The sequence below is a fragment of the Necator americanus genome, chromosome III (genome assembly GCF_031761385.1).
Source record: "Necator americanus strain Aroian chromosome III, whole genome shotgun sequence".
Classification (NCBI taxonomy): domain Eukaryota; kingdom Metazoa; phylum Nematoda; class Chromadorea; order Rhabditida; family Ancylostomatidae; genus Necator; species Necator americanus.
In genome coordinates this window covers 36485011-36512341 of record NC_087373.1, presented here as the reverse complement: position 1 = coordinate 36512341, position 27331 = coordinate 36485011, and the positions used below count along the sequence as shown (strand labels likewise).

Below are 27331 nucleotides of genomic sequence, written 5' to 3'. Positions count from 1 at the left end.
CGTTGGAGAGAATTTTCTAGAAATTTCTTCATTTGCCCCAAACCATATCACCACACTTCTTTTTTAAAAGCTCCGGTGCAAAAATTCTCTGTTAAAATAATAAATAATAAGAACAATAAATAATAAATGAAGATGCTTTTTCAGTCTCTGAAGAAGGCCGTTTTCCGAAACGACAGCCATGAATAAAGGATTATAAAAATCTCGTGTCCTGCGTAATTTAAGAAAGCAACTATTGAAACATCAACATTCTGAGATTTATTGAAAGTCGTACATGGTAGAAAAATTTAAGAAAAAAATAAAATAAAATTGTTAAACGAAATGATGAATATGGATAAAATAAAAGTGGGAAAGATGGAAGTAGGAAAGAGACTTTGGCGTTTTTTTTCACATTGAGGGAAGCTTCCAGAACATCAGGATATCACGGACAGCTTAGCATTGCGGAGATCTTAAGCTCAGCAAGCAAAATATCGATCCTTTGAGTTCATTTCACTCCTGTATTTCCTCGAAATTCTAACAGTTTTATATAAATGAACTATATGAAGTAGATTTGTGGCGTGTATCGTTCGTCCAATCGTTATTCTTTCTCGTTTTCTACTACGAAATTTTCACTGCCACTTAAATTATTGGATTTTTAGATTTTTTAGCGTTTTTCTTTTGCTGCCCCCTTCTCTGGGTCGCCTTCAAAAAAAAAAAATTGCATTTTTTCTTCAGGGCCGAGTCCTTATTTTTTTATCCTATCCCCATGCTTATGGGAAGGAAAAGCTTGGCAATTCATAACGATAAGTGCATGTGTACATATGTTTGTACCCTTTACGATTATGTAAACATTTGTGTCGCATTTTTTTTTAAATTAGAGCTGGGTTATTAGGAAAAAAATGCTGTTTTTCCTTTCTTACATCATTCCATATGCATAAATGGTCATGTGACTGTGAAGGTTCCTACTTACTGTACTACTGTATTCCTACAGTGTGGTGCTTCAACCGGCATCAAGCCCATCTAGGTCTAAGATTTTGCCGTTGAGGTCGGAGCCGGGGGAGCTAATGCGATAGCTGGATGTATATATGGATGTGTGTGTGTATGTGTGCGAGTCTGAGCAACCGTTAATTTGATTAAACCTCCGCGAAGGCAGCAGTCGCCTCCGCTCCTCAATTGCTATAGACGAACCCCAATTATATTTTTCACTCTAAACACTCGATCATTACATTACATTTATCGTTTAAGTCCTTAAAAAGCGAATTTAAAGACGCTAGGTTCGAAGGAAAAACACTAACATGCAAACTGCTATTTCATAGTATCCTTCTAGTGGTTCAAAAGAAAAATCAAAATTTGTTTTTTTTCTCCTTTTTTTTCGGTAGTAGGTAGTGTTTGGGACATACAATTTGAAACTGATACAGCGTATACACGAAACATTTCTTGAAATTTCCGAAATCAGGAGGATTGAGAGCAGTCAGAAAGTGATCAATTTTTCCGACGTCACTACTATTTACGCATCAGCGCAAAGAGTTCTTCGTTGGATAAATTGATTTATACTATACAATGTAGTTAATTATATTATATTTGTTGTATTTATATCTGCTCTATGTATTATATAATTTGGCCACTTTTTTATATTATATCTATGTTTAAAAGTAACCGAAAGAGGGCTCAATGAATGGTGGCGTCAGCAGTTGTTTCGTCGGAAGAAAAACTAATCAGTCCGGCGCAATGTGATTTCTGAAGAATGTTTTGTGTTTCCATTGTGACAGCTGTAAACGAGGTCCCGAACTATATTTACAGATCCAGAATTTAAAATCGAAATATTTTCCCTGTGGGACGTTGCTTTCACTACAGAAACTACGCTAACGGAGTCGAAATCCAGGTGCGGGGGTCAAATTTTGCCTGGATCCGGTGGAACATGTGTATAAGAGTAGTAGTAGTTGTACCAGTTGTGTTTATCTATGGAGGAGGAGGTGTGCATCGGGGTGTAAGGGAAATTAGCGTCGTCTTCATATGAGCACATACCGTAATGTGCGACATGGAACAACAACGTACCCACGATGACGTCATCAATCGACACCTATCTATGACATGGAACTCATGCATGTTCTTTTTTTTTGACACATGTTCCCATAGCGGTGATGACTAGAGAAACGGCAAAAATCGGTGGAGAAATATTTTGGAAATTTTCCCACTGAACCAGTCAAAAGTTTTTATTGTTCAGGAATTTCATTAATTCTTAGAAGTTATGTAAATATTTACTTTTGACTACATGAATCTTTTTTTTTCTGTAACTTTCATCTTTTCTCAAAAGTCTTTCCCCTTTTCGCCTCATCATTTTGTCCCACGTTGCGTTTTTTTTTTTCAGAAAATAATCTCTACAGCCGCAATTAGGAGTATCGGAGAAGTATGTTTGACTCCTGACGGAGCCAACATAAAAATAAATAAAACCATCGCAAGAGAAGCCAATAGGATGTAAGACGTCATCCTCTGGATGATTTGTAGTTTCCGTTCTCTGTGCGGGACCGTCTTATTTCTTGGCGCGTAATTTATCGCGGGAAAAACCTGCTTGTCATTTAAAAGTTCTCCAGCAGGTTCTTCAAGGCAAGAAAAAAGGAGTAGTAGATTCATCACTGGGTATACTGTACCGTTTTCGCTCCAGGACCGCCATCCTCATTCGCCATGATTCGTTGCACTTTTTTATTGAGGTATTCATTGGAAAATATTACTAATTCATGGTAAACTATTAATTTACTATTATTTACTTCAATAATTGTCTATTATTTACTTCATTTTCGTACACACATCGTTATTTGTATATTTACTACACTAGGCGGCCTTGGCTTAACTAGGCTTCTACAGCTTTTCCAAGCATGAAGTAATTTTTTGCATGACTGCTTAAAACGCATTACTCTAACACTCTAAAACTTGTTAGACGATGAAAAGCGTGATAATGGTCTATAAAATACAATTTCGTAACTTTCGATCATCTCCTACTTCCCCTATTGTTCACAATACCGTAAACATCATCGTGATAGGAGCACACGTGGCGTTCGCATTGCCGGCCCGCGGCGCCGAAACGTTGAAAACATGTTAAAATAGCACTTAGTTAGTTGTGAACATAACAAAATATCCGAGTAGAAATCAAACATCACAAAATATGCTGCTTATGCTTAACGTGTAACGTGTACAGCGGAAATCGGATCCAGCAGTGTTCAGCAGAGACTTCCGTCGAATCCTCCGTCGCACCAGCTATTTTTGGACGAGATGTCACGCGTCGCGCGCGCGTGTGTGTGTGTGTCGAATTTCGGAGACATGACGTAGTTCGCATGTAAAATGAACCGTGTTCACGACTATCTAATAACGTTTATGGGAATTTTTGTTTCTGACGACAAATGGACGAGTTCACACCTACGCCCGCAGCGCACGCGCGGCTAGAGCGCAGAGAAGCAGAGAAAACGCCAACGCAAAACCACCCAGGTTTGGATCCAACATGCATAACTAACCATGCTTTTATTGGATGGGATGGCTGTTTTCGGGGGGCCACCACCACGGTAAACATCACCGTTGTACGAGTTCATGGATGATATGTATATAGGAATCACCGTACTAGGATGCGTATTTATAAGTTTATTATTTAGGGGAGATGACGTCATCGTAATTAGAATTTGATGCATCGTGTCGGCTTACTGGCGAATCTGTTGTGCATAGCGTCGCTCATTGCTTATTCTATTAGTTGAGGAAGTTTAGAGTCAGTGACAAGCCCGTCGCGAGGTTTTTGATCTATTGATCCGTTAATGAATCAATAAGTATGCAGTAATCGATAATCGCCGACTTATTTATTTATTTATTTATTTATTTATGTCAGCTCTATCCAGTTTTGGGATCGACGTCTCGTAATGTGCGGGAATCCGGGCAGCGTTTTGACTTGGCTGGAACTATGAAAAACCAGGAACGATCCCGTTCCCCTGATCTGTCCAATCACATCATTACAGTAGCCTACAGTACCCCCGGCCGATCCGATCAAGCATGTGCATTTGGATATGGATGCATATAAGACTTCCCGCACCGCTTATAAATCTTCGAGCAGATGTGTTATTTCCCACGCAGCCGCCGTAAAATCAAAGAAAAAAATTATACCCTATTAAAATTTTGATTCATTGGCAACGCATTGGGATGCTGTCATGCACTGACTGCTTTCAGCCATTATCGCAACGCGGTGGGAAATAGTATGCTGTTTACGGAGGTACGCAGACGCAGACGCTAGCACTTTGAAATCAGATATCTCATCCTCATCGAATCGAAGCGGAGCGGTTTTTGACTACTGCTGCTGCCGGCGGTGTCGTGAGAATTATTTCGGCTGGCGTCATCGTTGCTGAAAACCACGTGCGACGTCACAAAGATCGCCTGTCATCTCGATCGATCAATATGTACACGAAACGTTAGGGCCTCCCCTACCCCCTAAGATTGGAGTATTTATTCAAGCTACTCACGTATTCGTACTACTGCATGCTATAACTATACACACTTAAGCCCACGGCTGTTGTTAATTCCAGGAACGTGTGGCAATGGCGAGCTGTCCGTCCGTTCGGCGGCGGTGGCGGCAGCGGCACGAATGTGCTCCCCTGGCAAAACAGCTCCCTACTACTAGACGTCGCTTTATCTGCTATACGATTAAAGCGGCAGCGCGAAAGTAAGATATTAGTAACGCAGCTAACGCATAAATCACTCAATACCTATAATTACAACTACGAAAGAAGAAAACGGGGGTAAGGAGTTTACTTCCTTCGTAGTTGTAATTATAGGTTTACTGTAGATTTATAGGATTATAGGATCCATATAAAGAGTCTATCTAAAGAAATTGTTAAAAAAAAAGTTTTAAGGACAGTGAAGGCTTCCCAAGTACATCGTTAGAAACGGTATTGTAATAGTACAGTATACTTTTAATGGAGATTTGAAGAAATAAAGAAATGAACCATCCAAGCCAAATATATGGGTTATTCTACAATGAAGAATGTGATGCATCCTTAATTTCTTAGCAACCCGGATAGCGAACGGACGAAGAAATTCCTTTGGTGGGTAATAGAAGCGGTTCAACCGCAGCTAATCTTCTCTGACTAACCATAAGTGAATTTCTAGTGAAGTGAATGAACTCTTGCTTGTTTGAAAGCAGTTTTGTTTTGTTTTCAGCTATTCACGATTATAACTATCGGTTCAACCGCAGTACTATGACTGTAGTGAATCAAAGGCGAAAAAATGTGCCTAAAATTTTTGCATAAACTACATTGATTAGTTTTAAATGTTCTTGTGGACAGTTGTCGAGAAAAATGAAACTGAAATCGTCTGAAAAATTTGTGGAATCTTTGGAAGAACCGCAGAAATCGGCTCCCCTGCTAAGAGCTACCTGAGACACTTCTGGGGATTTTTGGAGAAGAACTCATCAAAGGTAATAAACGTATCCATTTTCAATGAATGAAACAACAAAAAATCGGTGCAAATAACAAAATGAATTGGGTCCTAGAGCCATCTATCACTGCCATGCTACATTGCTCATTAGTCCGAAAGCCTCATTGGGTCCGCTTCGCTTACCCTCTATTACTCCGCTAATTAGTATCGTTTCAATCCCGTTCCTATACACACTAATGCATTCCTTTTATTGTTAATATTGGTTTTCACAGAATAAACAAGCACAAAATCTGACACATGCGCAGAAATCAAAGATATTGTTCGCTGAAATTTTCGATATTTGTCGTTTCAATTAGTGGAACAAGGCTCGGGACATGATTTTCAAGTACAATTCAAAAAAACATGGACTTTTCCCACTCACAGATCTAGGGATCCGAAGCCTCAAATGCACCTACAGCACCAGTCCTCCCAACGAGGTACCTCTCTACACCCCTTGGATTGCGAAATCAGGACATCTGATGAAGTGGATTAATGGTGAAGTTGCACGATAGAACATCTCTCTACGCTTTAAGAGAAATAAGGTCCTCCGTACGAGGCTGTGTTTCGCAAATTCTATGCGTGTAAAGCGGTGCCTCGTTGGGAGAAATGATCCCTGGAACGCTCAAACTGATGCCATTGAATGTTGGAATATTTGTAGGAAGTGTTTCGTGCTTTTTCTGCGATGTTCATGAACTAACCTACGAACCCTCGTCATCTACTTAAAGTAAAAAAAGGATAAAGTTTCTGGCGTTAATCAATCCGCTTGGGACCCGCCAGCACTCTCGACTTCAATTCAGAATCGTTTGAGGTTTACGAACGTGTATCTGGCCTATGCAATGACTTGTGGAGGCCAGCCGATGTGTCAAGACAGTGCTTTTATCCTCCCAGACAAGTCTGGTACCAATTTATCGACCCCGGAGGGATGAAAGGCTTGGTGAGCACTAGGGCGGATTCGAACCTCCGATCGATCGTGCAGGAAGCGGGACCTCTAACCGCTACACTACACCCACCTCTCGTCATCTACTTACTCGTAAAAAAAAAGACCAGACATCAAAAAACTTTCCGAGAACATTGCCCTTTGATTGACAACAGATTTGTAGCCTACGTGGGGGTTAATCCACCAACAGCTCACGACATCAGCTTTTTCACGTTGTGACGTCAATGGGCATGAACTGACGTCGTTAAACTGCTTAAACTCAGCGGATAATCCACAAAGGATCATGGAAGAAGATAGTGCATAATTAAACGAAATAGTTATCCGTGTGAATAATGAGAAATTTTAAACGGGGAAAAAAAACCTGGCAAGAAACACGCTATAGCTAATCCTCAGGAATTATTCATGTATTGAGGACCAGCCGATGAGAATCCAACAACAAATAACGGCCATGTTTATGCAGCAAAAATAGAAAGCATGGCCCAAAAAAACGTAGTAGGTGGAATTCTTTAGAACGAATATAGATCGATCAATACCGGTCAATATTCAACAGACTAAGACTTTCTTGGATTAAGGATGTGGCAACGAGCTATCAGCTCTCACCGTCACTTTCTCGGAGAATTTGAAGGAAATCCCTTAGGCAGTTCTATGTTTATCTATTTATTTACAATTATTTGTTATTTAATAATTTGTTCCTGTATCTGTTCCTCCTTTTTGATGTAAAAAGTGTATATTTCTTGCAAAAATTTTCTGGAAAATTGTCCAAACCAAAAAAAAAATCCAAAAACAGTTCCTTTTTTCAATAGGAGGTATTATCTATGTATTATATTTCGGATACCATCCAGTTCTCACTAGGAATGATCCGCCTGTGCTTCTGACATGCTTTAACCTCCTAATAGATCCTTTTACTTTAACCTAAATAAACATTTGAGGTCGCTTTGCGTCAGAAGCACTCGTGATGCGTTGATGGGACCGTGACCCATCGGTGGGTCATGCAATTTGGCCACCAGGGATTTTATGACCTACCGATGAGTCAGGATTCGAAATGTGACATTTTTTTGCGTATCATGTGCATTTTTTCTCACTTGTTCCATGAAAAAAATAACGATTCGGTAAGATATATTGGCGAGAAAAAAAAGAAAAGAAAAAAGAAAAGAGAAATATCATTTATTTCTACCATACATCTAATATATCGTTTGAAATATCTATTATATCGTTTATCATTCCTAATATCCTAGTTATCTCCCAATTTATTATCTCTTCAGTAATGGAGAAGCGCTCTGCGGCTCATGCAGTGGCTACAATTAATTTCAAAAAAAAATTGCTTTGTTGACAAAATGTTCGAGCTAAGCTATATCTGTGAAATATGATATTTTATATTATCTAGAGGAAAAAAATCGCTTATTGCTTATTTTGGACGACGCATTTATGATATTCATATAAGTCACGCAATAGTTCAAAAACTTTGAAGAAAAACGTCGTTTTCGTCGAAACACGCAAAAGCGACGCGACATTTTTTAATGGCGCCAGCTAATAATTAAGTTCATGAAGGAGAAAATTACTGTTAATATTACTATAGTTATGCACATATGAAATGTTAGGCTGTGGTTGCTGTCGAATTCTACCCCGGCGGCCACGGAAGTTTTTCGAATATTAGCGGAGATTTGGCGGAGAAAGCAGAGAAAATTTGGAAATAAAAAAAAAATAATCATAGCATTGCTTGCACGGTTCGTTCAAAAAAAAAAAGAAATCCGAAATGGACAAGTTTTTCGATGGAAACGAAAGGGATTCTTTCTTTTTTTCATCTCGAATGCGTAGAAAAATGGAAAGAATCCTGAGGTGGTGTATCCACACTTTGAGGAGCTTCTACTGTTGTGCTCCTAGACTTAATAAGAAATATCTCAAACCCAAAATTTTGGAATAAAATCAGCAGGGAAAATTAGGAAATTAAAAAAATCATAGCATTACACGGTTCGTTCAACTGAAAATGCTGAAATGGACGAGTTTTTCGATGGACACAAAAGGGATTCTTTTCGTTTTTTCCTCTCTATGGGATACAGTAATTTAAAGGATCCCACGGTCAAGTAGCACCGATTTGAGGAGCTTCTGCTGTTGTGCTGCTAGACTTAATTTCAAAAAAAAAAATCTCACAGTTAATTTCTAAACAAAATAATAGTCGGAACACTAACTTTCTTTCAAATTAAGCCGAACTTCGAAATTAACGAAAACAAAGAGACTCAGGCTACACTTTCAGCGAATATATGTTGTTTACACTATCGCGACGATGACAGAAATTACGGTGATAGGGGAAGTTCACGTCATTTAATTTGTTTACGTTACCCGGAAAATTCATTGAAAGAATAAAAACTATTCTATGCGTTTCCTTGGTAAGTGCATTGCTAAGGTAAATTACGCTTAATATCACTATTTACCGATGAGAGAAAAAGTTGAAAAGGCGCTGAGAAAAGAATTGTTGAAGAAAAAAAAGAGATGTTTTTTTTAATCGAAAAAAGGAGGAGTGTACTATAAACACACTTTACTGGAGGATGAAATTAGAAGAATCCAGAAAAGGAAACTTGTTTGTGATCTCTAGCCATTTTTGAGATCATCAGATCAGCAGAGTTCGTCGTAGAGACTAGGGAGGAATTAGAGATGCAGAGAAGAGAAGAAAAAACTTGTGGTGATGAAACGGGTGGAAATTTATCTCGTAGTATCCCGTTTTCAAATTGGTTCGAAGTGAAATATTACGGAAATTGAATTTTTCGGAAAAGGACTTTTTACGGCATAAGAAGAAAAATTTCTGCGATCTCATCGGAACGGCCCGTGCAAACGGCGTACTGTAATCGGTTTCCGAGAGACTCAGCTAGGTAATTATAGCAAAAACTGATGCATAGACCATAGTAAACAGCACTAAATGTAGCTTTGAACTTATTGTGTGTGTGTGAGAATGCGTAGGTGGTGATTACGGTATAGAGGTATAGGTTCCCATACATAGTTACATATTATGAAGCACAATTGTTCAAAAGAGCGGAACTACCGCAGGGTAATCAACGTGATTTGGCTAATGGGTATTTAATATGTGTTTATTTAATACAGTAATGAACGAATGTAAACTAAGCACCTGTGAAAATTAATAGCCAATGAAATAAGAGAACAATCACGTTAATGTGCGCTGGTATTCATCGGGAAAAAAATCAATAATATACTGTAGAATACAGTGTATACAGCGCTTACCGTATAATAACAGCGGATTAACGATTTCAAGGGTGCAACATAAGGCGAATACGGTGATGACCAAATAGGTGGGCTGCATGTGCCCTCAACCACCTCTCGCCATATAAGCACACGGGCAAGTGAGTCGTCAGAATCAATACTATGCTGGCTGGCCACGCCTCTTCGGCTGTGCGGCGGTGCTTCAGGCGGCCGTCGGAGGGCGCCGGGATGAAGGGGCGTCGACGACGTCGTTCACGACGAAGTAGTGTAGTCGTCGTCGTCGTCGATGACTCCGTCGCCATTGATCATACGCCACGAGGAATGACAGTAACAGTGTCAGCGAATGACAACCGTGGCTACCGTACCGGAACTGTTCCCACCCTCGCAGACACACATGTGTGAAAAGTACGAGTTGTCCGATGTCGGTCAAAAGAGTATGAACAACGCGTCATGCGCATCGCTCTGATCCAAAAATCCAACAGAGAAATTTCTGGAACTATCTCGCCTGCTTGGTGTTTTTTTCTTCATTAACTAGTTTCTGGCCAATTAAAACTAAGCTAAGACGCGTTCACACGAATACAAAATAGTTGTTGATGCGTATACATGCGTTGAAAACTTTTTTTTAAAACGTCTTTTGCAGTAAATTGCTCGTTCATTGGATTTAGAGAAATTTTCTATGAAATAAAATTCCTTTCCGCCGTCCTCACCTTTTTTTGCGCTAAAGAAGTGAGAAAAATTTGTTTAAAATGCCCTCGGAACCAAGTTTTTTTTTCGTTCATTGGGTTTACAGAAATTTTCTATGAAATAAAATTTCTCTTTCCGTCGTGTTATCCGTCACAAAAAAAAGAACAAAATTATCCTCACTTTTTTGCGCTAAAAAAGTGTGGAAAAATTTGCTTAAAATGTCCTCGGAACGAAGTTTTTTTTTGGGACAAAATTTTTTATATTTGTTCGTAATCGAATAAACCCTAATCCGGAAGAGTAGTCAACCCCAATGAAATCCGTGAAATTAAATTTTAACGGATGTGATTATTTGAACAGCTGATATCTCTGGAATTTCTTCAAGTTTCCATGGCAGCTAGGATCTCCTTCTTCCATAACTAATTTTTCTAATTCTGCTGAAACCCATACTTAATTATTCATACCAGTTTCTCGTGTTCTGCAATCGTGCAGCACTTCTTCTGCACCATCAGAGAATCAATACTTTCCATTATTTCGAAATTTTGTCCATATGAAACCATTTCGAAGTGCGTTTATTTGATATATGGCTGTGATTTCCCGAGAATTTCTGGAAGAATGAAACGAAAAGGAGAGATGGGTGTAAAAGTCCACAAAGTTTTCCCAGTTTTTCTCAGTTTTCCGTCGTTCAGAGTTTCAAAGAGAAGCAGTAAAATATGTATAGAGCATCATGTACAACTAGGATATTTTTTCTTTTACCTTCCAGGCAAAAAAAAAACTATCATTTTGCAAAAAATCTGAATATAATTCTTGAAATAGCTAGCTGAAACCTACCTGAATCCTTCTCAAATGAATTTGTTATGCAATATTCCAAATTATGGGCGTATAGCGATTTATTTTATGGTAGTTATTAGCTAAATATTTTATAGTATTTTATGGTAGTTTCATGAACCTATCCTTGAGAAAAAAATCATCAGGAAAATTGTGTGAACTAATTACTACCCTGAAAACACTTTTTTTTCTAAAAAGAAAAGATCTGCAAAGTTTCTATTTCTTTTTTGCTTTTGTTCTGCAATATCTGTTTTTCTACGGATCTAAAACGGCGCGATAACATGTGTCCGATTAGATTCTCTTCAGAATAAATTTCTTTCAAATGTAAAGGGAAACTTTCTAAAACTGAGTCAGAAAAGAAAAACCGAAAAAAAACTGCTCGGAGAGGTCCTGTTTTTCTTCTTCATCGCTTTTTTCTGCTTTTTTCACAACAGAAAAATAGCCAATGTGCTGACGATTGGAAAAAATTATGTAACAAATTAGCTTCTCTCCAGATTACATTTCTTCCAAATTTAAAGGAAAATATTCTAAAACTTTTAGAAAGAGTTAGAGAAGAAGATGGAAAACAAAACTTTCTTATGAGGTCCTGTTTTTCTCGTTTTGACGAATGGAAACAAAATGAGAATCTACGAATCCTTCTACATATTTTACCAGCAATTTTCTTATAATCGTGGTGATTTCTCTTCCATCTGCGATCTCTATGAAGTGTTTTTCAAGCATTCTATGTGGAAAATACTTCAAAGAGAGCATAGGTGTAGGTTCATAACAATAATATTTGGCTTCCAGATACGGATCGGGTACGGTCATCGAACGCCTTTTGTTAGCTAATTTATAAATAATATATGATTAATTATATTTAATATATGTATAATTTATTATAACATAATTTTTATTGGAATTAAGATCGAATGAGTCTTCATTAAAGAAACATATATCAGCTACAGTATGTATTCTATTCTATTCATATTCTAACATTTAGTAGGAAAAAAAACTAGGAAAAGAAATAATAAAATTCCTAGGAAAAAGTAAAAAAATATCTTAAAAACATAATTTTTATTGTAATTAAGATCGAATTAGTCCTCTTTAAAGAAACATATATCAGCTACAGTATGGATCATATTCTAACATTTAGTAGGAAAAAAACTAGGAAAAGAAATAATAAAATTTCTGGGAAAACGTAAAAAGTATCTTAAAAAATCATATGAAATCATAAAAATTGGAAAACAAAAAAAAATAAAATGAAATAAGAATGATAAAAATAAAAAATAAGAATAAAAATAAAATTTCAAGTAAGTTTAGCTCTCACGACGGTACTCTCACGTGGAAACGGTGTGTTGTACTCCTCCTCATTTTAAGCATTAACTCAGTTCATGCATGACGGGTGCCGTTCATTTTGCAGCGCGCATTGCACTATTTCCCAAAAATATCTCTAAGGCTAATTGTGAATTTGTATACGAGATATTCGTACGCTCTTAGGCCGAAGCCGGCGATACTTTCTCACTACTCTGAATGTACTTTTACACGTCTCTTCGAAGAACTAACTCCACACGGTTAGTCTAAAATAGAAAAATAGAGAAAATAGAAGAAGGGCAGTATGAAATGTTCTAGGATTACGTTCTAGACGTTGAATCGGATACAAAGAAGCATTCAACGTCAACATTCAGACTTAGTAGAAGTTTTTGAGCAAATATGTACCTATAAAGTGTCACGGTACGATCAAGCGATCTATAAGGACAGTGTTTTCATCCTTCTAGACATATCTGTTGCCAATTTATCAAAATTCCGATAGATATAAGTCCTGATTCATTAAATCCTTGAGATATGAAAGGTTTGGTTTCCCTTGAGCGCGGTTTTCAAAGAATAATCGTGTAGACGCTGGAGAAATCTCCTTTCGGAGAGCTATAACTTAAAGCTGAAATTAGGAATAAATACAAAAAAAATAATTGAAAATTTTAAGAGATGGTTTTTTCAATGAATAATAAATGTTAATTAAATATAAATGATATATGAAGGAAAACGAATCTATGGAAGGAAATGGAACGAGTCTATTTTGTCTAGGTTCAACTGTATCACATATATGATGAATAAATATAAATAAAAATAAATAAATGTTTGAAAAATTTTAATAAATAGTTTTTTTTCAATGAATAGTAAATTTTAGTAAAAATATAAATAATGTGTGAAAGAAAAGGAATCCATGGAAGTTAATGGAACAATTCCATTTTGTCTAGGTTCAACTGTACCACACAGCCATGTATGAGGTCGTACAAGATTTTCCTGACGCTTTGGAAGGTTCATTGTTTTTTAGCTGCTTTAGCTATGAGCTAAGCTCAAGCTTAAGATGTTTTAGAAAATCCTCGGAAAGCTAGGGGAGGATGTGCATGGTGTAGTCGGTTAGAGGTCCCGCTCTCTCCGCACCAATCGATCGATGGTTCGGTACCGCCCTAGTGCTTACCAAGCCTTTCATCCCTCCGAGGTCGATAAATTGGTACCAGGCTTGTCCGTGAGGATAAAAACACTGACTTGACACATCGGCTAGCCCCTGCGAGTCCTTGTACGGAGTAGTTACGCGTTCCTAATCCTCAAACGATTCTGAATTGAAGTCTGAACGCGTGGGCGTATCCGAAGCGGATTGATTAACGCCAAACAATTTATCCTTTATCCTTTTTACCATAAAATACAACTAGGAAAAAAGATCATTACCACGTCGTCCATGGTTCATGCTAAAAGTGAAACGTGCTTAGGAGAGGAGATTATGAATTCTGTGAAAATATGAAGGAAATTACTCAGTTTTGATTTAAATTAAATTGATTTATTTTACTTTATTTTTTATTTATCTAATTAATTAATTTATTTGATTTATTTTTTGAAGTTTTTTTTTTTAAATTCAAGAATTCAAAGAATTAAGATGGAATCCAGGGATTCTTAAGTACTGATTTTGTTTTCTAGCTTGGCTTTTTTTTTGTTTTTTTTTCGCACAAATCTTCATTGAGAAGTAAACAGTAATCTCAGCTCCTTTCTACACTTGTGACAACGACCTCAATGGCTGGAATCGTCGGGAATTGGAATAGGAGGACGTAAGGAAACAGTCCTCAATAGATCGCATCAGATTTATCACTGTTGGTGCAGAGATAATCGGATAATGTGATGTGCACACACACACAATGATGTATCATAGCTGTTTATCCCCATATCCTTATGTAATTTCACAAACAAATATCCTTAAGAGATATCCGCTGTCGATAATCCCATAACAAAATAAAATGGCTGCAAAGGAAAAAAAGACGTATTCTCATTTGCTTATTTGATCTTGCGTCTGAACGAAATTTGTGTTTCTGGGGAATTTGGAAAAAAATAAAAAAATACGGGAATAGCGGGAACGCGTTCATTCGCTACGAACAACTTGTGAAAAAAAAGATTTCGATTCGAGATACGTTAAAAAGTGCTAATTACGGGAAGGTGGGGGGGGAGGATGGAATTTCCCTGTTGCTTGGGACACGATGTCAATTTGACTAAATGCTTGTGTTCAAACACGAAAAAAAACCCGGTCTCCTAATGGATTCCAACCTTTTAATCGAGAAAAATCTCACCGTTTTATCGAGAAAAAAAAATATTAGGCTATTAGGATATTATTAAAATTTGTAGATAATCTCTACGAATTTTAGAGATTAGAAATGTTAATAAAAACCCGCAAATCAATTGCCTCTGCTGGAAAAAAAGCGGTGAATCAAAATTTGAGCTTTGCTAGGGAATCCGTTCGTTCCTAGGTACAACAACCATATGTGGATTAATAATTTTTTTCGAGATTTTAAAATTTCCTTTCATTATTATTCAATTTACGGTGAAATTTTTCACAAAACTAACCGGCTTAGTTTCTTTTGTGCGGGCCTCATCTCCGAGAATCTAATGGATTTAGAAATTTTAAAAAATGTTTAGGGAAAGAAATTCAAGAAACACGCGTAGACGTGTTTTAAACTTAAAAGAATACATGGAAATAAATATGAAATGCGCTCAACAAGATCATTGTGTTCTGTTTTTGTTTTTGTTTTTGTTTTTTGTCGATTCTTATTTACATAGTCTATATTAACCGTTTAAAGTGGTGTGTTACGTAGATAAAACAATCCGTTCTTATTGTTTGTTTATTTACTTATTTATTTTATTACTAATTATATCATATTAAACTTATTTTTATTATTCTTTTTGTAGCCACACAGTGATCCTACATTTACTGTTTTTTTTTTCGAGATTTTTCCTTTCATTGTCATTTAATTTACGACACTTTTCGCAATACTAATCGGCTTAGTTTATTTGGTGTGGGCCTTGTCTTCAAGGATGTAGTGGATTAAGAAATTTGGAAAAATTTAAAGAAACGAAACAAGCCATGAGCGTTTTTAAGCTTATGATTTTTAAACTTGCATCTAAAGAAATACTTGGAAAAAAGTAGATGGCGAGATGTTACACATCGCTTGATAGAGGATTTCTCGATCAACAAAACCATTGTGTCGTATTTTTATTTACTTATATTTTGTTTTGGGGGTGGGTGTAGTGTAGCGGTTAGAGGTTCCGCTTCTTGCACGATCGATCGGAGGTTCGAATCCGCCCTAGTGCTCACCAAGCCTTTCATCCCTCCGGGGTCGATAAATTGGTACCAGACTTGTCTGGGAGGATAAAAACACTGACTTGACCATTGGCTGGCCCCCGTAAGTCATTGTGCGGGCCAGTCACACGTTCGTGAACCTCCAACGATTCTGATTTGAAGTGAACGTGGGGGCGCATCCCAAGCGGATCGAGCAACGCCTTATCCTTTTATATTTTGTTTTTATTGATTCTTATTTAGTCACATTAACCCTTTAAAATATTGTGTTACGCACACAAACGCAGCATTCTCGGCACCACTTGTTCCTCTTTTTCTTGGATTTCTTTGAGAAAATGAAGCCGTTGAAGCAAAGATAAATGCTATGTTTAGAAAAGGAGCAGTCGCGCTCAAAAGTCCCAAGCGTCGTTGGGCTTTGCACTCTCAAAAGGTGAATTTCTTTTTTTTTGTTTCAAAGACGGCTAACACACCAATTGTTGGCCAACTGTGGTGAGTGATAGAAAAAAAGCTTTTTCTTCACTTTCTTCACTTTTTCTTTATTTCTTTCTCGAAAAAAAAATGTTTATTTTGTCTTTTTTTCACAGTTTCAAAATTTCTGCTGTTAGTTCAATGATTTTCGTACAGTTCAAATCTCACCAACTGCTTTTTTCCCTTCATCACCGCGATTAAGGAAAAGCTGCTCATCATTTCCATGTTTTCTTTTTGTTTTTCTTATAGATTTTTCTCGTGTTCTTTCTTATTTCTTTTCTAAAGTTTTCTATGCTCGGTTCGATGATTTCCGTGCAGTGGAGATCCCAAAATAAATCAATAATCGGTTTTATAGTCTTATCAGTCTCGGTTAAAGGCATCACCCCACGAATCTGAGGTGGTACGGATTTTAGGCGGAGTATTCCTATACGGGATCGTAGATTATGGAGAGTAGGATGATTCCGTCCATTTTTTCCTAATTGCCGTGAGAAACGGCTCAGAAGATACGGCTTCGAGCGTTCCAGCGCGCTATTTTCTACAAGGAGTTCGATTGGAGCGCGCCAGCCTTGTGCACGCGCCGCATCTTCCGGGCCGTTTTTTTTTTACGGGAATTAGGAATAAATGGACGGAATCACACCCCTCTCCATAATCCACTATCCCGTATAAGAATAAAACCTGAAACCACCTGAAATCCGTACCACCTCAGATTCGTGGGGTGATGCCTTCAAGAAAAGGGGACCGATCACGAAATTGGAATCACGGAAATGTTCGGATTTTCCCACCACGATTAAGGTAAAAATGTACTTCACAAGTGCGAGCGCAATCATCCTCGTTCCCACGTCCGATTATCCGGGAAAAAAAAAACGGCGTGGGCAACGGCGCCGTGTGTGCGTGTGATCCCGTCTCGCCTACGAGGCCCATTATCACGCACGCCGTAGCGACGGAACCGCCACGCGTCCGCCAGCGCGTGCACGAGAGGTGGCGTCCGCCACCCGCCTATTGACTGATTTCACGCTTTTCCGCGTTTCCATGCTATTTTTGTCGTGTTTTCCCGTATTTTTCGTTTTGGATTGCTGTTGTGGTGTGTTTTCTTGTTTTTACTACTATTTGTGTTATTGCTCCCGTTTCTGTCTATTTTAAGCGACTGTGTAGCACGAAATTCTAAATTATTCAGTTTTATTCCAGTTTCTTTATTTTATCTCTATTTATCTTATTATAATCATATCCATTGCCTTTATCTTCATGTCTATTTATTTTCTCTTATTTATCTTTTTTATCTTTTACTTTTATAGTCTTCTCTGAAGAAGTTTCTTCTGCCATTTCTCGATACTATTCGATTTTTGTGCGGCGGTAACGACGTTGAATGCTCGATTTCGAATTCGAAGCAAATTACTTCACTTTCTTTTGAATACTTATGATTTATGAGTTATTCGTATTGTTTTCTACTTGAAGTCTTACAACAACTTTTGTTTTTACTGTGGTTTTGCTATTCTTTGGTCTGTACTGTTGATTCTATATCATCATTTCAAATATAATTCTCAGCCTTTGTGTACTCGATTGTTTTCTAATGGTATCTGTAGTAAATACAACTTTTTTCAGGTAAAAAATGTTGTTAGGAGTGCCGGGTCCACTGTATGGTGCCCCTTTTTCGGGAAGTAAATCACTAAATTAATCAGGGCCCTAAGATTTAAGAATTACTCTTAGAGGATCTATGACAATGAAAATTAGGATCTATGACATGTAAGCTAAGATAAAAAAGTAAGCTAGAGTGCCCACAAATAAGGCTGCCACTGAGTAACCCTCCTCCCCACCTAACAACATTTTTCCTCTTTTTTTTAGTGTTTCTTTATTAGTCGGCGTTCAATTGCTGTTATTGAAGAAGGGTCCCATAAAGAAAAGAATACTCTATTTGGTCCCCTTCATGGTATACCATAGCTGCGATAGGGAGGAGACAGACCCTTCCTTCCTAATTGCAAAAAGGGCGAAGTTACCGTCCATTGGTTTTGGGGCACCATTTTGTCATGAGGATCCCTTGGCGCCCAATCGTCCAAAAGTGAAGGGGGTCCTTTTCCCAACCGTCCAAAAGTAAAGGATCCTTTTCCCAACCGTCCAAAAGTGAAGGGAGTCCCTCCTCCGAACGTCCAAAAGTGAAGGAGTCCCTTCTCCAACCATCCAAAAGAGAAGGGGGTCGGAGCACCGGGTCCGACTATCGCACCTATGTGGTATACACATTTTTTATTTGTATATTATATGTTACTACTTTAACTAACTTTGTTATTTCATTCTTTGCTGATCACAACTCTTTCGTTATTGATTGCATCCTTATTTAAACGAAATGAGAAATCCAATAGCTTCAGATAATGGTCAGACGTGCTTGTTATCTTTGCCATCAGTGCTCTAATGTGGCGTTCTCTCGTTGGAGTTCGCAAACTCGCAAACAACTTGCTGTTCTTCTATGTGGATTCATGTTATTCGTTGGCGGAAATTTCGAGGAGATGAAAACCGCGTACGATGTGATGAAGGAGAGAAGAAGAAGGATTTGCGATATACATTTCATCGAAACGGTGAGTTAAAGGAATCACCCCACGAATCTGGGGTGGTACGGGTTTCCGGTGGGTTGTGGCTGTACGGGGTCGTAGATTGAGGGGAAGAGGGTGAATCCGTCCATTTCTTCCTGACTGCCGTAAAAAAACGGCCTGGAAGATGCGAGTAGTTCACAGAGTGTTACGAATCGGATGAAGTCATTGGTAATTGATAAGCACTCATTAACGTTATCCAGACATCAGCACTTAAAGGCATCACCCCACGAATCTGAGGTGGTACGGATTTCAGGTGAAGTATTCGTATAAGGCATAGTAGATTATGGCATAAGGGGTTGATACGCCGTGACTTTATCCTTTTTTATCTTTATTCGTGGAAAAAAAAAGGAAGGGGGGGGGTGATTCCGCCCATTTTTTCCTTTCCTAATTCTCAGGAAAAAATGGTCCGGAAGATGCACAGACGCGCGCACAAAGGCTGGCGCGCTCCAATCGAACTCGTCGTAGAAAATAGCGTCCTGGAACGCTCGAAGCCGCATCGTCTGGGGCCGTTTTCTTTACGGCGGTTAGGAAGAAATGAGCAGGATCTCACCCATTTCTGAAATCTGCGATCCGGTATACTCTTTGACCATCGGAAATCCATATCACGTCATATTCGTGGGGTGATGGCTTTAAGAGAACTGAATGCTTCATAACATGGAGTTTTTGGTAGTTAATGCGATTTTTTTTTGTCCAGGCACAGCGAATGACAGATGAGATAACGTCACGAGGAGGCAGTTTGTTGCGTTCAGAAGATGATGGACGTACTTACGTGAGTAAGAGAGATATTCCTCCGCAGCTGATTGCGAATCTACAAGATGTCTTGAATGGTTTCGATGTAAGACTGTGTTGATTCTTTTGTTTTTTCGAGATTTCATAGTTTAAAGTAGCTATTAGCAATTTAACAGGACGGTTCTCTCTTCTCCGATGTTGATGTGCAAACATTCGTGAATGAATGTCTCAGTCGATACTATAATGGAGAAGTGTGGATGGGTCCAGACTTGCAGTTTCCGAAGAGTGTCCAGCCTATGGGTTTAAAAAGAGTCGAAGAGGTTTTTCAATCATTCATGTAACATGAAAAGTCAGTAATGGCTCTGAAAACCTGCTTTTTCAGGCATCAGTTCCTAGCGGACCTCAATTCGTTCCATCAACCACACCTCCGCCTACTAAAAGACCAAAAATTGAGCTAGAATTTGTGGAGAAGCGGGAGTCAACATCGGAATCGTCATTTGTCCATTCTGTTTCTTCGGAAAGCATCACGGTAGGTCTGAAAGAAGTGAAAGAAGTTTTATTGGCTCAGATCTTCTGCTTTTACCGTATATTAGGTTGGCTACTTATTTTTTACACACGCATACCCTTTACAATTTCATAGTTTCTTACCCTCACATTGACGATCATCCGTCAATGTATTCATCATGAGTTTCTATCACAGTGTTCCATCTTTCTGGGAGGGTTTCATTTCCCTGGAACCAGAAATTGCGGGAGAGGGGGATGAATCTAAAAGAACAACTCAACAGTGAATTCGAACTCAGTGGAAGTATTGAACAGTTTCTGGTCCAGAAAATGCTCAGGGACCCGGAACAAATGGGCTGTCTGACGGAGCGAGGTCTGGGGAATAGGGTGGATGAAGAGCATCACCCGAACCTGGGCATGAGGTAGGGGGGAAGTACCGTTCTGAACGGCGGCCTGTCCCGATCGCTTTTCTCGGATTGCGGCGGACATCTCACAGAGCTGCCTCGTGTAGACTCTGGCTTCGACTGTCTGGTTGTCGGGCAGCCGCTCCCACCTCAGGATTCTGCGATTCGACACGGGGATGTCGTCAAAAGAGAAGCTTCCTTTGTCAGAGCGGCGGAACGGGTGCGTGTAAAGAGGGTCCCAGCAGATTTTAGAGCATTTCCCGATCATGCCTCGGGAGAGCAATTAGCGCTGGTGCGAGAAAAGGATTTACCTCCGTTGCTACCTGAATAGCTGACTCCGCTTGCCTATCGCTGTTCATACGTTGGATCAACGGCTAGGATATAAGTCATGAGGTACTTAATAGTTTTGGATGATCACGCACATTCACTGGAAACTTGTGATGTGAGATGATCCCAAATTTGTAATCGTAGCAGAAGCAAAAGAAGTAACAATGTGAAATATGAGAGAAGGATGCATCTAATAGCTTCAAATATGAAAAAAGAACTACTCCAGTTCTCTTCTTTTTTACATTAACACCTAGACGAAACTCGCTCCCGTACTCTTCTTTTTTACATATTTCTTATAGCTGTGTTGTTCTCTGCGTCTTTATGGCTGAAAGAGCATCTAAGACGGTTGTCTGCGCCTCCATGAACGACTGGAGCGTGACTTCGTCGAGATATGTTCGTGTATCCCTCGGGCATATCCACTGGGCACGTAACGTCTTGGAGGCGTTCGCGGAGCATCAGCCTGGACCCTCTTTATCGTTCCTTGTAAGGGAACCACTATCCACGCTACCGTTAACCACTGGTTCTGCCGCTCTGACGCTTCGTTGATGTAGGCTGTCGTCTGGCGTGCCGTACGTCATTGCTTCCACTCGTAGGAGAAGATTACTCTAGGTGACGTCGATCTATTTACATTAGTACAGTAACACAACAGAGATCCAGCACGCTCACACAACTTCAGCTAGGAAGCTTTTGGAATTAATTAGTGCTTCACTGAGCCTTCAAAAAAGCGTGTCCTAGCTCTCAAAATTTAATTCAAAGCAATTAAACTTCAAATTAATTTAACTTAAATTTAGTTTTTTCAGTGTAAAATATAAGCAGCCAACCTAATAGTTGATAAAATAGTATAAGTGATTGTTAGAAATTGTCATAAAGTAGATCATATTTTTCCCCACAGATCGGCTCCTTTCATGCTCCAAACAAGGATACGTCTACCTCCTCGTTTGACCCATGGGATATCTGCGAATTGCCTTCACAGGACAACGATCTGCTCAGGAAGCACTTCATGGTGGAGGGCGAACAGCTGCTTCAACTTTTTCGGTTTTGCCCACAATGTGGTCAGAAGATTCCCGAGGGAAACACTGTAAGACTTCTCGAACATGGTAACGTACCTATTGTGCAATTCCTCTGCAAAAACTGCTCTCGGCAAGGAGAACCAGTGAAGCGTTGGGAAGGACAGAAGCGTGCTGTTGACCATCATTGCGAGAGGCATTCTCAGCAACAACAGTAGGATTTCAGTTCGTTGTAAGCAATTATGCTACTTTTCCAGCAAATCTTCATATCTTTTTGAAGGAAAATTTTACAGGAACCTGAATGGATGGCGAAACAATTCGAGTTGCTTCTGATTATGAATGCCACCTCGCGAAGGTGTTTCGAACAGAATCAGCTGGCCAAAAATATGTGCGAACAAGATCAGGCTTCGGGCCATTTTGTCGTCTGCATTGATTACCACACTTCGTTAATGGCGAAGATGACCTCCAGCGATGGCTTTCATTCCCAAAGTTATGATGTTCGAACTTCGCATAACATTCCTCCTTCACATGGAGTTCAAGCATAGGTAATTTCACATTTTCTGAGGAGCGTACGAATATCTTTATAAATTTCATTTTAGAGAATTTCAGCGGAAAAGAGGACGGTGAAGCGAAGAAACGTTGTGTGCGAGACAGGCATCAGAGCAAGAAATGATCGTTAGATCCGTTACGACTAATCGTTGTATTGAAAAGCTCTTGAATCATTTGACGAAACTAGGACCGGAAACCCACTACTTAGTACTATTCTGTGCCTTGCTCTTAACGTTTCTTTTGAGAGTAAGTCTCCTAACTATCCTGTCCACTTTCTTCTTGTGTTCCGGATGCTCTGATCTTCTGAAATTGTTTTAGACATACGCATTCTCCTGGTTGGAAAGGCTAGTGATGACCGTAACGATGCGCAACTCGAGCACCAGAGAATATTTGTAACATCTGTCGCTCGTGAAATGTGAAATGCAGATCTCGATGAAATAAATGACATGTTATGGATTTATAATTGTTAGTAAGTAATAAAGTTCATTTCGTTGTTGTTTCCCTTTCTCTATTCCATTTGTTAAATCCTTTTCTTTCTGCCATCGATCTTCTGGAAACTTCATTTTTTTTGAAAACGGAGCTAACGAAATATGGTTCTACTAGATTTTGCATAGGAATGCGACATAATACTTCACTACCTCCATCTATAATAGAGAATTGCTGATGATATTTTTGTTTGGTTAAATTGCTCGAGGAATGTATAAGATCAGCAGCATTAGCGTTAAGATAGTCCTTACTAGGAGAGAATTGGTTAGATTTTAGGGTGAATTCCTGTGAATTTTATGTTTTATGTTTGTAGGTGTTGTGACGTAAGAAAAAATATCGACGAACCAGATACAAAAGCAGAATATAAGAATAGTGATGGAAATTCGAACGTCTCAAAAAAGAGTTTAAAATAGGAACGGTTAAAAATAAGGGGCGGGTGTGGCGCATTCGGCTAGAGGTCCGTTGTAGCCACATGGTCGAGGGTTCGAAACCGCCCCAGCGCAAACGAAGCCGTTCATCCCTTCGGGGTCGATAAATTGGTATCAGACTTGTCTGGGAGGTAAAAAACACTGGCTTGATCGTCGGCTGGCCCCCGCAAGTCATTGTACGGACCAGCACGCGTTCCAAAAAAGCCTCAACGATTAAGAATTCCAGTAAAACGCGTTGGCGCATCCCAAGTGGATTGATACGCCAGTTACTTTATCCTTTTCAAAAATAAGGGAACTCTAAGCATAATTTGGGACGCCCTTCAATGAAGAACATGGGTAAATTTTTTGTGGTCACTGGAGAACAGAAGTTTTTGAACACATTGAGAATCCATGGAAAAGACTGCTGCTAATCCGCCGATAACAAAATATGCAATGCATAAAAAGTGATTGAAGGGAGGAAGATAAAAGAGGCCAAGATGAATTCAAAGGGAATGAAGAGAAAAAATAAGAAACACCTTAAAGGTACTTTTATTTATATTATTCATATATTTTACTCTTTAACGTGCTGATATTTTGTGTCGAAATTCTATCCATAGTTTTTAGTGCTTGTTAAAGTAAAGACAAAAGTAATGAGGAAATAACATGAAACATTTGTAGTTATGAATTAAATGAAAGATTAAATTTCATAAAAATGGAAAAAAGCTTTTCGACGACAATGAGCGTTTTTACACATACGACATCGTGCGACGCTGGCGCGCTTTTACCATTCTCACAAGATTACAAATTGGAGGTAGTGTACGGTAGTAAAGGGGTGATATAAAACGTTCATCACCGTGTTTTATGGTTTCGTTTTTTCCTTTGAGGCTTATTTTAGGAAATTAGAGGAAAAAAGTAAAAGTAATTTGCAGCGTAATTTACTCGTATAAGATGACATTTTGGAGAGTGACTCATCCCGAGGAGGTCCTGGTTCATGCACTCCTCAATCTGTTCACATCCGCCATGAATTTCCGTTCCATAAAGTTCATGTTAAACATCTACCTTACTGAGGTTCATAGATAATTTAATAATAATTTCATAAATAACATTTTAGGGGAGTTTGCGACGGTGAAAAAAATGCTGACCATGAGTGGGCAACCCGTACAATTCCCCGTGCCTAGCCATTTTCACCACCAGTATCATGTCCTTCTCGGTTTGCGATGAATCTATCCAGCACAACTAATTCCAAGGATTCCAGGGAATTGAAGCTTATTTATGATTTCTTGTTATGCCAACGAGGTTTTGGTGAAATGTTATTAATGGCCTGACGTTTCGACAAATTCGTCTTCATCAAAGGCCTGAAAAATGGTTAGAGGTCTTTGATCCCATGCATATCCCATCAAGCTCCTCCTTTCTCCTCGCCAACCCTCGATATTGTTCCAAGTACACCAGGCAAGACCTTCGAAAGAAAAACAACTGACCAGTCTCACCGACCAGCGGAGCTGGTGAACCACCGCGTTCTTACAGATTGTTACCAAAGTGAGTAAGATCTACGCACTGTGCAGTAACCTTAAGTGCCTTAATCTTATAGCTCACAAAGTGTTACGAACGTGACAAAGTCATTAGTAATTTATAAGCTTTCATTAACATTATCCAGACATCAGGGCGGGTGTGGTGTAGTGGTTAGAGGTTCCGCTTCCTGCACGATCGATCGGAGGTTCGAATCCGCCCTAGTGCTCACCAAGCCTTTCATCCCTCCGGGGTCGATAAATTGGTGCCAGACTTGTCTGGAAGAATAAAAACACTGACTTGACACATCGGCTAGCCACCGCAAGTCATTGTATAGGCCAGATACACGTTCGTAAACCTCAAACGAATTTCTGAATTGAAGTGAGCGTGGGGGCGCATCCCAAGCAGATTGATTAACGCCAGAAACGTTAACGTTAACGTTATCCAGACATCTGCACTCAAAGGCATCACCCCACGAATCTGAGGTGGAACAGATTTCAGATGGAGTATTTGTATACGGGATTGTAGATTATGGAGAGGTGGGTGATTCCGTCCATTTCTTGCCAATTGCCGTAAAAAACGGTCCAGAAGATGCTGCGCGTGAACAAGGGGGGCGCGCTCCAATCGAACTCTTCGTCAAAAATAGCGCGCCGGAACGCCCGAAGCCGCATCTCCCAGGCCGTTTTTTTTTACGGCAATTAGCAAGAAATGGACGGAATCACCCACCTCTCCATAATCTACGATCCCGTATACGAATACTCCACCGGAAATCCGTACCACCTCAGATTCGTGGAGTGATGTCTTTAAGGATATTGCACAGTGCGTAGATCTGGTTGAGATTGGCGACAATCTATAAGAACGCGGCGGTTCACCAGCCCCACTAATTGGTGAAACTGGTCAGTTTGTTGCCCTTTTGGAGGTTTTGCGTGGTGTACTTGGAACAATATCGAGACTTGGCAAGGAGAGAGGAGGAGTTTGATGAGATATGCATGGGATCAAACACCTCGAACCATTTTCAGGCCTTTGATAAGGACCAGTTTGTCGAAACGTCAGGCCAATAACAAAATTTCACCTATAAACCTCGTTGGCATAACAAGAAAACAATACACTTCAATCCGAGGTTTCCAGAAAAGGTGACTTTGAAATACAAACTTGGTTTTGGTTGGTACATGAAGTTGGCGCCTGATACCTGAATGTTTGGTTTGGTACCTGAAATCCCTGCTTTTCGACACAATAGCGCATAAATACAGGGAAAGTTTTTGAAAACAATCACATCAATGTCTCTTGTCTTTTTCGTCGATGATTTCGTTACCGGAGTAACAACTCGTTAGGATGTGTATTGTATTTCCATGTTTTCAAATCTTCATCTTGCCTTCTTTGAATTGTTTGTTTTCTTTGAACCTAGCTGTGGTTAGGATCATAATAATTGAAAATTAGGGAAATGATGAAAATGAAGGGGAAAAAAAACGAAAAAAGAAAGAAGACAAAGACGTCTTTCTTCTGAACACATGACTTTTCATTTCTTGATTAATGCACTCATTTAATGATCTATATAATTTTTATCTAATTACAGGGTCGTCCCATGCTCTCCACAGACGCAGACGTCAGCATCTAAGTTTGGATGGAGGATCGCAATGGGCGAAGATGATAGAGGGACGATGACGAAGGAAGTATATGACAGACAGCAAAGACGTGTGAATAACTGCGAATGCGGAGCGGCTGTTCACGTAAACATAAGTACCGATAGTTTGTCTATGGAAATCTAGTAAATAATAAATAAATAATAACTAATGAAAATCAAAATAAAAAGTGTTGTGTGGATTACGCCCAGATCACCAATACTTCTTTATGTTTGCTGTGCAAAGAATTCAAAATCCTAATTTCCGGGGGGCAAATATAATAGAGAGATACTAACCGGTTCTTTTTTTGCTACTAAAAATTAATGGGTTTTTTTGTTGGAAAAAACGGAATTGAAAAACGAAAAAAAAAAACGGAAAGCTAATCAAAACCTTCTACAATGTATTTGTCGTTTGTAAGAAATCCCCATCAATCAATAATAATCAAGAATGAGGGTAGAATATCTAACTTTATTCATGAATTTTCCATGGATTTCTTTCTTGCCTTTTTTAAAAGAAATAACCATCAATCTATTACTCCTATTTTCATTTCCTAACTGACTTTATATCCACAAAATATCGATTTTTTTGGGTCAATTTCTCTCGTAGCTACGTTTTTTTTCTTCCGCAGGATCACTAACGCTCACCTGCTTCATTCATGTCTTCAGACAAAAAAAAAAACAGTGATGCAGGAACTACGATCTTTTCTCGATCTGTCGAATCTCGGACAATTTTACCATTGTTATTACTGTAAGGGGAGCAGGTGTAGAAGTGTAGTGTAGTCGGTAAGAAGTTCTGTTGTAACTGCACGATCGATCGATGGTTCGAGACCGCCCTGGTGCCAACCAAGCCCATCATCTATTCAGGGTCGATAAATTGGTGCCAGACTTGCGTTCGAGGATGAAAACACTGACTTGATACATTGGCTCGTCCCGCAAGCCATTCTATAGATCAACCGCCGGTTCCAAAACCCCAACGATTCCGAACTGTAGTCAAACGCGTGGGCGGGTCCCAGGCGGATTGTTATGCCATGGACTTTATACTTTATCCTTTTTGTTACTGTTCGAAAAATTTTAATGAT

At 39.1% G+C, this 27331-nt stretch overlaps 2 protein-coding genes across 5 annotated transcripts in view; one reads left to right on the top strand and one right to left on the bottom strand.

Annotated features, from left to right (window-relative positions):
- The window catches only part of RB195_012098 (uncharacterized protein), a gene marked incomplete at both ends in the record, with an annotated part of 39732 nt that extends 30064 nt beyond the window's left edge, over positions 1 to 9668 (bottom strand). For both annotated transcript variants that reach the window (XM_064193796.1, XM_064193797.1), the window contains one exon: positions 9590 to 9668. In XM_064193796.1, the coding sequence (XP_064051379.1) occupies positions 9590 to 9668 (79 nt within the window). The remainder of the gene's footprint in view (positions 1 to 9589) is intronic.
- An 8831-nt stretch (positions 9669 to 18499) lies between these two features.
- On the top strand, positions 18500 to 22654 carry RB195_012097 (uncharacterized protein; the record flags this gene model as incomplete). Of its 3 annotated transcripts, XM_064193795.1 has the most annotated exons (11): positions 18605 to 18703; positions 19413 to 19553; positions 19624 to 19767; positions 19830 to 19976; positions 21572 to 21776; positions 21893 to 21918; positions 21980 to 22043; positions 22156 to 22231; positions 22286 to 22309; positions 22423 to 22481; positions 22554 to 22654. In XM_064193795.1, 11 exons carry the CDS (start codon positions 18605 to 18607, stop codon positions 22652 to 22654), a joined length of 1086 nt encoding a protein of 361 aa, XP_064051376.1. The 3 variants fall into 3 exon arrangements, with proteins under 3 accessions (XP_064051378.1, XP_064051376.1, XP_064051377.1); XM_064193794.1 differs by lacking the exons at positions 22156 to 22231; positions 22286 to 22309; positions 22423 to 22481; positions 22554 to 22654 and having other exon boundaries at positions 18500 to 18703; positions 21572 to 21900; positions 21980 to 22019; XM_064193793.1 differs by lacking the exons at positions 18605 to 18703; positions 19413 to 19553; positions 19624 to 19767; ... (4 more) ...; positions 22156 to 22231; positions 22286 to 22309 and having other exon boundaries at positions 22356 to 22481; positions 22554 to 22631.
- Positions 22655 to 27331: the final 4677 nt, after the last annotated feature.